The 11,271-nt window shown below is 46.1% G+C and overlaps 1 protein-coding gene across 1 annotated transcript; it reads right to left on the bottom strand.

Annotated features, from left to right (window-relative positions):
• Positions 1 to 290: 290 nt before the first annotated feature.
• Positions 291 to 5,408, bottom strand: LOC128449124 (gonadotropin-releasing hormone II receptor). Its single transcript, XM_053432166.1, has 4 exons — positions 5,305 to 5,408; positions 4,197 to 4,731; positions 759 to 960; positions 291 to 688 (listed from the first exon to the last, which is right to left on the bottom strand). Exons 2-4 carry the CDS (start codon positions 4,728 to 4,730, stop codon positions 291 to 293), a joined length of 1,134 nt encoding a protein of 377 aa, XP_053288141.1. The 5' UTR covers position 4,731; positions 5,305 to 5,408.
• Between the last annotated feature and the right edge of the window lie 5,863 nt (positions 5,409 to 11,271).

Raw genomic sequence — 11,271 nt, 5'->3', positions numbered from 1 at the left:
CAGAAACTTTGATCTTTATTTCGTCTGTTGATCTGTCACAGAATGATTGATATGTGACATCACTCAGTCGGTCTGGAAGCTGCAGCCAATCAGAGCAAAATAAATGGCTGCTTTGCAAAAAGGTTTATATTTTCAATAAATATGATTGATTAATGGAGTAAGAATCAGTTACTGATTGATCACCCAAATTTAAAATGTCACTAAAACAGTTACAACTGTAATTTCTGCGTCATCTATCTTTCCTCCGATTGGTTCATCTGGGTGGAGGCCTACCCTCTGATTGGTCGGTGTCATGCGGCTGCGTGGTTGTTCACTGGTGTGTCGTGCTCCTTGCTGCGAGGACGTCGTCTGGCACACAGTCGCTCTGGAGATCGTGGCAAAGCAGCGGCAGCGCTCGTTGTCCGGCGGAAGCAGACGGCGAGGTCGGCCCTGAAGGACGGCGTGTAGAAGCCGTAGATGACGGGGTCACAGCAGGTGTTCAAGTTCCCAAATACAAAGAGGGCGTGGTGGATATACTCGGGAGTGACGCGCAGCATTTCAGGCTGGAACCAATACCAGATCCCCAGCAGGTAGTACGGCGTCCAGCACACGACGAAGGACAGAACGATGACCAGCGTCATCTTCAGAGTCTTCATCCGAGCTTTGGGGATGACGTCAGTGCCGCTGCGCCGCAGGTACGAGTCCCCTGCTGAGGAGGGAATCTATAGGTGATGTCATCAGGGAAGTCATACCATGAGAGTGTGTTTCAGGTGCGTTACCTTTGTCCCTCATGTGCTGCTGGTGAATGTGCAGCAGGATGCGGCTGTAACAGCAGCTCATCACCAGCAGGGGAACCACGTATAGCGTGGTGAAGTGAAACATGTTGTAAAGTGTCTCCTGCCACCGGCGACTGAAGCTGCCGTGAGACGCACACTGAGTGAAGTCCTCACCGTCTACCATGATGGTCCTGAAGATGAAGAGCTGGAGACATGGTCAAAGACAGGTTAGAGAGACAGACCCCTCACGCTGTTTTTCCAGATGGATCATTTGGACAAGGGGTGTCCAAACTTTTTTTTCCCGAGGGCCCAGGCAGAAAAATACAGGAAGGACTGGGCCACTCACGAGACGTTGACCGGGGACTGTTGTCAGTGTCTGAGGGACAGCTGGCAGGTCAGGAGTAAGTTTGACGCCAGTGCAATACAGTGAGCCATAGTCAATTATAATTTTAGACCTTGATACGGGCCAATTAAAAATGGATGGCGTGCCGCAGTTGGCCCGCGGGCCATAGTTTGGACACCCCTGATTTAGACGGTTCTGAGATGAAGCTCATCAGAGTGTGAACTGTTTTTTTATTTGCCCCATGTACAATCCTCCACTGGAGGTCACCCGTTTGTCCACAGGGGGGTTTGTACAGGGACCAACAGCCCCTCCGTCCACCTCCACACCTCCACCCCGCCTGAGAGCCCACGTTTAGAACCTTCTCACTGATGTTAGAGAGTCCTTCTCTCCACAGACTCTCAAAGTCTCATCTGAGGAAGTGATTCTAGTCCTGCCACTGTCCCACAGCAGGAGAGACGGCCATGGAAGGACTAACCCGTATTCACCTCAAGTCAAGAAATCTTTATTAACCGAGTAGTGAAATTTGTTGTATAGCCAATCAGTGGATGACAGACATCCCAAAAATACCATGTCAATAAATACAATATAAAAAATTCTCATTAAAAAAGGCCAAAGGGTCAATGAGCTAAATCTATTCATCCAAGAGAATCTGTTTCCAGAGGGAAGCAACAGAACCTCTTTGAACAGCGGAGGGCTTGAACCCAGCAGGACAGACGGGACCTTCTTCAAACATCTGGTCTGATGAGGAACATCATGAGGATTCCACTGCACACTGTTACGTGCCCTGCATTCACTGTTATTTCTAATAGACAATAAGACCAACAGATACAAGTACAAATGAGCACTGACTCAATAAACCAAGAATAAAACATTTTCATCAAAGTAAAATCAATGTTAAAGTTAAGGAGCCTCTGATGAAAGAACATTTGTTTGTGGGATTGAGGGATTAACTCTTCCTGAGATCTCTTCCACATCTCACTGTGTATGTGTGTGTGTGTGTGTGTGTGTGTGTGTGTGTGTGTGTGTGTGTGTGTGTGTCTGTGTCAGTCGCAGTCTGGACCTGTACTGGTAAAATGTACCAAACGACTTCCTTGGTTCAAATGGGTTAAAGTCTCTGTGAAGACCACCGAACCCTCCAGGTCAGACTGTGACTCTTGTTCTTTGAGCCGGTTTCGGTTAAGGCCAGAAACTCAACGTGCACTACCGCCATCAACCATTGATGTTATGCTGCTTTAGCTCTTATAAAGTTTGGGGGCGGGCTATGCTAATGACGGCAGCACTTCATCATTCTGTCGACAAATCAAATGTTTGATGATGTTGTGCAGTCAACCTGTCAGGACGCTTCACATCTCAGTTCTACACAGTTCCCATTCTTTCACGTGTGATCACTGACGTTCACAGCATGTTCACAGACGCAGTCTTCAAAGGTCCTATAGCTTCAGACCGTGGTGTCCAGAGACGGTCTGGTCCCTCTGAACCTCCACCAAGCAGCTCGGCCCACGTTCACCACACACTCTGCTTCTCTGTACAAGGAACCCTTTCCTCTGATCGCCTCATGGAGGCGTCATAGTCTTCACTGTCTCCAGCTCAGAGCATCTTAGCATTGTTAGCATTCCTTACAAAAACCCAGTGGCACAGTTAGCAGAGCTAACAGCAGGGGGGGTTTCACTTTTAATCAGAACATTCCTGAAGAGATTTCATGTTCAGGGTTTAAAGCCGGAGCTGCTTCTGTGACTTGTTACCTGTATGGAACACGCCAACACGCCAACACGCCAACACGCCAACACAAAGCAACACGCCAACACACCAACACAAAGCAACACGCCAACACGCCAACACACCAACACGCCAACACGCCAACACACCAACACAAAGCAACACGCCAACACACCAACACAAAGCAACACGCCAACACGCCAACACGCCAACACGCCAACACACCAACACGCCAACACGCCAACACACCAACACAAAGCAACACGCCAACACACCAACACAAAGCAACACGCCAACACGCCAACACGCCAACACGCCAACACACCAACACAAAGCAACACGCCAACACGCCAACACACCAACACAAAGCAACACGCCAACACACCAACACAAAGCAACACGCCAACACGCCAACACGCCAACACACCAACACAAAGCAACACACCAACACAAAGCAACACGCCAACACGCCAACACGCCAACACGCCAAACACCCCAACACACCAAACACAGCAACACACCAACACGCCAACACGCCAAACACCCCAACACACCAAACACACCAACACACCAACACGCCAAACACAGCAACACAAAGCAACACACCCACACGCCAACACGCCAACACGCCAAACACAGCAACACACCAACACGCCAAACACAGCAACACAAAGCAACACACCCACACGCCAACACGCCCAACACAAAGCAACACACCCACACGCCAACACGCCAACACGCCAAACACAGCAACACAAAGCAACACACCCACACGCCAACACGCCAACACGCCAAACACAGCAACACACCAACACACCAAACACAGCAACACAAAGCAACACACCCACACGCCAACACGCCCAACACAAAGCAACACACCCACACGCCAACACGCCAACACGCCAAACACAGCAACACACCTACACACCAACACGCCAAACACAGCAACACAAAGCAACACACCCACACGCCAACACACCAACAAGCAAAACACACCAACACACCAACACGCCAACACACCAACACGCCAAACAAAGCAACACGCCAACACGCCAAACACAGCAACACACCAACACACCAACACACCAACAAGCAAAACACACCAACACACCAACACGCCAACACACCAACACGCCAAACAAAGCAACACACCAACACACCAACAAGCCAAACACAGCAACACACCAACACGCCAAACACAGCAACACGTTAACACACCAACACGCCAACAAGCCAAACACAGCAACACACCAACACGCCAACACGCCAAACACAGCAACACGTTAACACACCAACACGCCAAACACACCAACACGCCAACACGCCAAACACAGCAATCACAAAAAACACATGAAACACAAGACACACGTCAAACGATCTACCTGCGGTGATGCGAGCAGCAGGCTGAGGCTCCAGGCCGTCAGAACCATTCGCCGATTCCTCCGGTGAGCGCTCAGAGCTTCCAGCGGGTGCAGGATGGCGTGCTGGCGGTCGAGGCTGATGACAACGAGGATGAAGGCCGACGCGTGCATGGCAAACAACTTAAGGAAGGAAAGGAGTTTACAGAGCACGTCTCCTCCATACCACTGCACCGTCCGGTTCCAAACTGCGTCCAGAGGCATCACCACGAACGTCATCATCAGGTCAGCCGATGCTAGGCTCAGCATCAGCGGACGCAAGTGAGATGCCAGCCGCCGGCCACGCCACACGCTGGCCAATAGGGCCAGGTTACTGCAGGCCGCAAACAGGAAGAGGACCAAGGTGGCGCCGACACGGAACTGAGCAGCCCGAGTGAAACTGGGCGCGTCCCAGTCTGAGAGGGGGTGGGGCTGAGAGACGTTGGTAGGGGGTGGGGCTACATGGCTGCTGGGTGGAGACAGGGACGACACCCCCGGAATGGACCAGTCACCTGACATCCTGCAGAAAAAGAGGAGTTTAGACTGAGGTTTGATGATGTGACGCTTCTGATGAACAGAAAACGTGTTTTTTCATTAGAAACTGAACTTTGTGTTGTTGTTTGTGTTGTGAACACGTTGATTAAATGCTAATTTATTCTCAAGATTATATTTTAATAACAGACGGAGCTTTCTCTGCGTTAAGATTTCCTTTATTTGTTTACTTCTTCTAAAGTTACAGGTACGGACAAAAGAGAGAAACTGAGCAGTACCACTGGAAACCATGGGGGGGGGGGGGGGCTAAGTAGCCAACAGTTTAAGAGGGATGATCACATGACACAAGGGAGACACTTCAACAATGGTGGAACCTTTAGAAGATAAACTTTATGAGTTAATCGGAAACTAGAAGATTAATATGAAGAAACTTGAGCTTAGACAAGAGGAACTGATCCACACAGCTGCTGTCATACTGTGTGTGTGTTTGTGTGTCTGTCTTTGTGTTTTCATGATGGGACCTTCCACCTCTCTGCAGACCTGACCTCATCTCCTTAACCTCAGTCCTGAATCTGAGACCTGGTCAGACAAGTGTTCTTACCTGAACGTGCTCACCTCAGGTCACAGTCTCATGTTCTCTCTTCACTCCAACACAACAAGCGTCTGATCCACATCGGTTCACGATCCTGTTCACAGCAGCCACACACTGACACTGAGGAGGTGCTGCAGGGGGCGGGGACTGGGGGAGGCGGAGATACGACGGGGAGGGGTTACAGTGATGTGGATCAGACTCTGATGTGGACCAGGTTTCTGTTGGAAATCCTTGATGTCAAGTGAATTTCCAAAGCTATGAGGTAAAACAACTCTGAAAGACTCCATCATATCAGCATGTGTGGTTTGTAAGTGATGTGTGGACAGCGAGGACAACTCAAGCTTCTGACTGGGACAGGACATTTTATTGACCAGGCATATTCCTGCTTGTCCTCTTGAAACACTACATGTAGCTGGACAGCACACAACAGACAATGGGTCTGACACTGTGTACACACAAAGCTGTCCTTAAACCGTGCAGGTGGAACTCTTCTGTCTGCAGGAGTGTGTGTGTGTGTGTGTGTCTGTATCTGTGTGTGTGTATGTGTGTGTGCTCGTCTCTTTCCCTCTTGTGTGCGTCACGTGTCTCAAACTCTAGAGAATCAAACAAACACAAAGTGAACGTCAGTCCTGTACGTGTCCTGACAACTTGTGATCAGTGTTTATTGTTAAAATGTAAACTGAGCGCAGGTCAGAGGACGACACACACTCCGACAGAGACACAGGACGACCGGACCTTTAGTGTGCGTCTGTCCTGATCCTGGAGAAGCGGTGTTATAATCATTCAGTGGAGTCCACGTCCCAACGCCATGCAAAGAGACATGTCCACAGCTCTAGAGCTCAGCTCTGTGCAGGACACAGCGTCCTGTGCCTCAGTTATTGCAGCCAGGTTGAATTATTTGTACAAAGTGAAAATATAGGGAAATGAAAAGATTGTCTTTCTGCTTATTTTATTATAAGCTTTATTTAAAAATATATCAGTAAAAACAATACAAATGACTGAAGTGCTTTTTAAATCATTAAAACCACAGTTTAATACAAAAGTAGAAAAGTAGCAGCAGTGCCGTCTGCTGTTCAATACAATAATTATAGAAAACAAGTCATTAGAACAAAAATCATGTAAATATATAAATAGAAAAATCTGTTTAATTTAACGTTTAAATTATAAATATGATAAATATATTAATATATAACAGATAATATGTTTGTCAGAATCTGTTTCTTTTATCGTGATCGGATATTTTATGAAAAGGCAGCAGATTAAATCACATGTGACGATGACGTGATAAAGAAATCATAAATAATGTAAAGAATTCTGTCTGAAGCGTCTCAATGGTTCAAATGTATCAGTGACTGAAAACACAACAATCCATCATCTACACAGTGCTGCCACCTGCTGGCTCCAGCACTGAACACAGCGCAGGGACTGACGCACAGAGTCAAAGTCTGCTGGAGACGAAGAGGACGAGGAAGGACACACTGCAGAGTCCTGGTGTGATCCGCCCTTAAAACACACACGCACACACACAGACACACACGCACACACACATACACACACACACACAGACACACAGACACACACACACGCACACACACACACACACTCTCACACACACACACACACACACACACACACACATTCAGTTAGTGTTGTATGTGAACGGATCTTAACACCGAACACGTCCACATAAAGATACAAAACCGACAGCGACCTCACACAGATGTTTTTTGTGTTATCAATCAATCTTTCTTAATTTTTCTTTTTATTTCTTCCATCTACTTTCCTTCTGTTCTTCTTCCTGATTCTCTATCTCTCTTTTCTTTTCCTATTTCTGCCCTCTCTGCCCCCCCCTCTGATGCTGTATGAATCAGCCAATCAGGGCTCAGATACTGACCAGGTGTTGCAGCAGGTCGTGGTTCAGCGTGACGACTCGACACAGAGCGTCGACATCGGGAGAGAGAGAGACCAGCTGCGCCGCACACGTCTGATACTGGGCGAGTCTGTGGAGCAGCTGGGAGCCCTGAGAACCAATCACATCATCAATCACATTAACCAATCATCGGTCACTCACGTGGCTACATGTCTTTTTGAAGGTTAGTGTGTAGAGTTTAGTGACATCTAGTGGTGAAGTGTCATGTTGCAGCTGAGCATCAGACAACCCTGTCTCTGAGGACACACACTGTCTCTGAGGACACACACTGTCTCTGAGGACACACAATGCCTTTGAGGACACACTCTGTCTCTGAGGACACACAATGTCTCTGAGGACACACAATGCCTTTGAGGACACACAATGTCTCTGAGGACACACAATGCCTTTGAGGACACACTCTGTCTCTGAGGACATACACTGACTCTGAGGACACACACTGTCTCTGAGGACACACAATGCCTTTGAGGACACACTCTGTCTCTGAGGACACACAATGTCTCTGAGGACACACACTGTCTCTGAGGACACACACTGTCTCTGAGGACACACAATGCCTTTGAGGACACACTCTGTCTCTGAGGACACACAATGTCTCTGAGGACACACAATGCCTTTGAGGACACACTCTGTCTCTGAGGACACACAATGTCTCTGAGGACACACAATGCCTTTGAGGACACAAACTGACTCTGAGGACACACACTGTCTCTGAGAATCGACTGAGAAATTGGGGCATAAACAGCTTAAATGTTACAGTGTTTAGTTAAAAGTGTTGAAAGTGTGCAGCTACAGACGTGAGTGTGTTGATGTTCACCTGGTTCAGATCCATCACATGGTGACAGGGCGGAGCCAGAAGATCTCTGGGGAAACTCTGCAACAAAAAATAAAACCGTGTGACCTGAAGAACATATATAACAACTGGAAATGTATTTGTTTGTCTCTTTGTTTATGCTCTGTTATTACATATGTGTATTATTTAATGTTCATAATGTGCTGATAAATAAAGAAGAAAAAGATGATGTGATGAATTTCATCTCCTAAAAGTTCGTAAATGTAGTTTTAAATTTCTGCTGAAACAAAGTTCTCAGTCAACCTCATTGTTTATTGATCTTGGTTCAAAGGAGGATTTTAAAAACTTCGGTTTCATAGACGCTATGAATTCGGTCGTTGTGCTCGTCTCCGATGCTACGAGAAGTAAAAAGAGTTTTTAACTCCACCCCCCACCAGAAGATGACATCCGTCCAACAAAGATTTTAAAAGAGTTTGGTGAAAATGTTTTCTGTCTCACTGTCTCCTTGAGGATCCTGCTGAAGTCCATCAGCGCCACCTGCAGGTCATCAGCAATACTTTGCATTTCAGGGTCCTTCAGTATCGCTCTACCTGCAGCAAGCTCCGCCCACAACCCCAGGAAGAGGAGGATCAGGGACCCACAATGCACTGCAACAAAAAAAGGAGGGGTTTTACATTCACGTGTAAATGGTGGAAAACTGACATTGAATTAAATATGATGTTCAGAAATATTTAAACTTTTTCATCAACAAAGTCAATCACCTGGAATCTTTGATTTGATGATGTGAATCAGGAAGAGGAAGTTTCTGTCTTCATCAGATTCATTCAGGTAAGACTCATAAACAGGAATGTGACATTTCCACAAGGAAGACACATTCAATATCAACTTCTATAAATGATTCACCATCTGTCTCCAACATGCTGATGTAGTTATATTCTGTATAATATTGAAGTGTTCAGATGGGAAATCAGCTGAAGGTTTCTAGTAAATCAGATAAATTACAGTGGGACCAGTTTGAGTCCATCATCTCTGAGATGGAAAAGATGCTTCGAGGAAGTTTCTGCACATGTTCTGTGCTGTTATGGATAAATGATGATTTAAGCTTAAGTCACAGTTCATCAGTTCATACAGAGCAGATTAGTTAAAGTGTGAGATTCCTGAACGGGATCCTGACTAAAAAACTATAAGATATTGATGTGGTTTAGAAAAAAACTTATTCTGATTGACTTGACGTTGTTGCGTGTTTTTGTTGGTTTTCGTATCTTTTGTGGATTATTATCGTTGGTTCAAATATGTTCTTTTTCTTTATTTGTCTTTTTGGTGCTTTCTTTTGTCGAGTATCAAATCTCCTTAATTGTTCATTTCAGTTTTTAACTCGAAGAGGAGTTGCATCATGAAGATCCAAATGAATAAATAAAACAAATAAAGTAAAGATGCTGCGGCTAAGGTCGGAGGTTAAAACTCACTCTCTGCAGATCTGACGGTCCTGGTCTGACGGTCCTGGTCCTGGTCTTGGTCTGATGGTCCTGGTCCTGATCTGACGTCCTGGTCTCTGCCCTGGTCCTGGTCCGGGTCTTGGTCTGACGTCCTGGTCTCGGCCCTGGTCCTGGTCTGACGGCTCTCGTCTGACGGTCCGGGTCCTGGTCTTGGTCTGACAGTCCTGGTCTGATGGTCCTGGTCCTGGTCTGACGGCTCTGGTCTGACGGTCCTGGTCTGACGGTCCTGGTTCTGTACTTGGTCAGACGGTCCTGGTCTGATGGTCCTGGTCCTGGTCTGACGGCTCTGGTCTGACGGTCCTGGTCTGACGGTCCTGGTTCTGTACTTGGTCAGACGGTCCTGGTCTGATGGTCCTGGTCCTGGTCTGACGGCTCTGGTCTGACGGTCCGGGTCCTGGTCTTGGTCTGACGGTCCTGGTCCTGGTCTGACGGTCCTGGTCTTGGTCTGTTGGCTTTGTGTTGCAGATGCAGATATTTATCCTGGTTTCAGTGAAGGTGTGTTGTGCTTCGTCACTCTTCTTCCATCATCACTGATTTTTCACGTCTTCTGTTGAACTTCACGCTTCATGACGATGAATGGTTGGTGGATCCCAGCTGTTGACACTTTAATGCTATCACTCTTCACTCTAACGTTCAGACTCCTTCAAGAAAATGGTAATAACGATAGTCGTAATACTAATAATCACATTAATAACGATCTTTGTTAAAAACCTTTGTTTAACAACTGAAGATTTAAAGCTGCAATACTGATCTGGAAACAATTATTTTTATTAATTACAATAAATTGATTGAGGCGATACATTATTGATGCATTAATGTGTTGCAGAGTTGTTTCCTGTTGCTCCAGAGAGGAAACTTTTCTTTGTCATTGTTTTCTTGATAAGTCAAACTTACTGGAAGCTTCAGTGACACACACACACACACACACATACACACACACACACACACACACACACACACACACACATGGGTGTGTGCTGGAGCCAGTAACAACCTGATTTGATGATAACTATTCAGGTTCAACACCAGTTGAACAGGAACTTGGAACTTCCTTACGGACACGGCTGACCCACTTACAGAAACTTGGAGGAAGTCTCTGTCACTTGTTACTTCAATTGTATTTTTTTTGACTGCAAAACTATTTCCCCCGAAAGTGTTTTGTGGACTCAAACACTTCACCCCCCGTCCCTAAAGTCTCTAAAAGTATGGTAGGTCTATTTGATTCTAAATAATCATAATTTACTAAATGAACATCAGCTGTTTGAAGAAGACTTGAAACTAGCGATTGAGACATAAAGCGAGAAGTAGAATCATTTTCTATAGAAACTACCTGTGGAGTCGCCCCCTGCTGGTCAGAGGAAGAACACAGGTTTCAGGTTCCGAAGTCAGTTTTTATAAACATTTTTTAAAAAACGGAACTTCTATAAAAACTTTAAAAACTAAAGAAACAGCGTGAAAACTCTTCATCACTTATTTTAACATTAACATTTGGTTTCCTGCTGCTGATAATCAGTTTGGTTTTTAACTGGACATCTGCGATAATAATAATAATAATAATAATAATAGCTTGAATTTATAAAGCGAACCAAGGACGCTTTGCATATGTCTGTGAGGACAGAACAGAAGAGAAAAGAAAGTAATTAGCACAAAACAGGATAGAAATAAACAGCAGGGTGGAGTAACTGAGGCCTTGGTGGTCGGGTGGTGCTAGAGGGTTTTAGAAGGCACGTGCACAGAGAGCCCCCTAGTGGTGCTCA

The sequence above is a fragment of the Pleuronectes platessa genome, chromosome 10 (assembly GCF_947347685.1).
Source record: "Pleuronectes platessa chromosome 10, fPlePla1.1, whole genome shotgun sequence".
NCBI classification, from domain to species: Eukaryota; Metazoa; Chordata; class Actinopteri; order Pleuronectiformes; family Pleuronectidae; genus Pleuronectes; species Pleuronectes platessa.
Note: the sequence above shows the minus strand (reverse complement) of the source record. Positions and strands in the feature narration are given on the sequence as shown.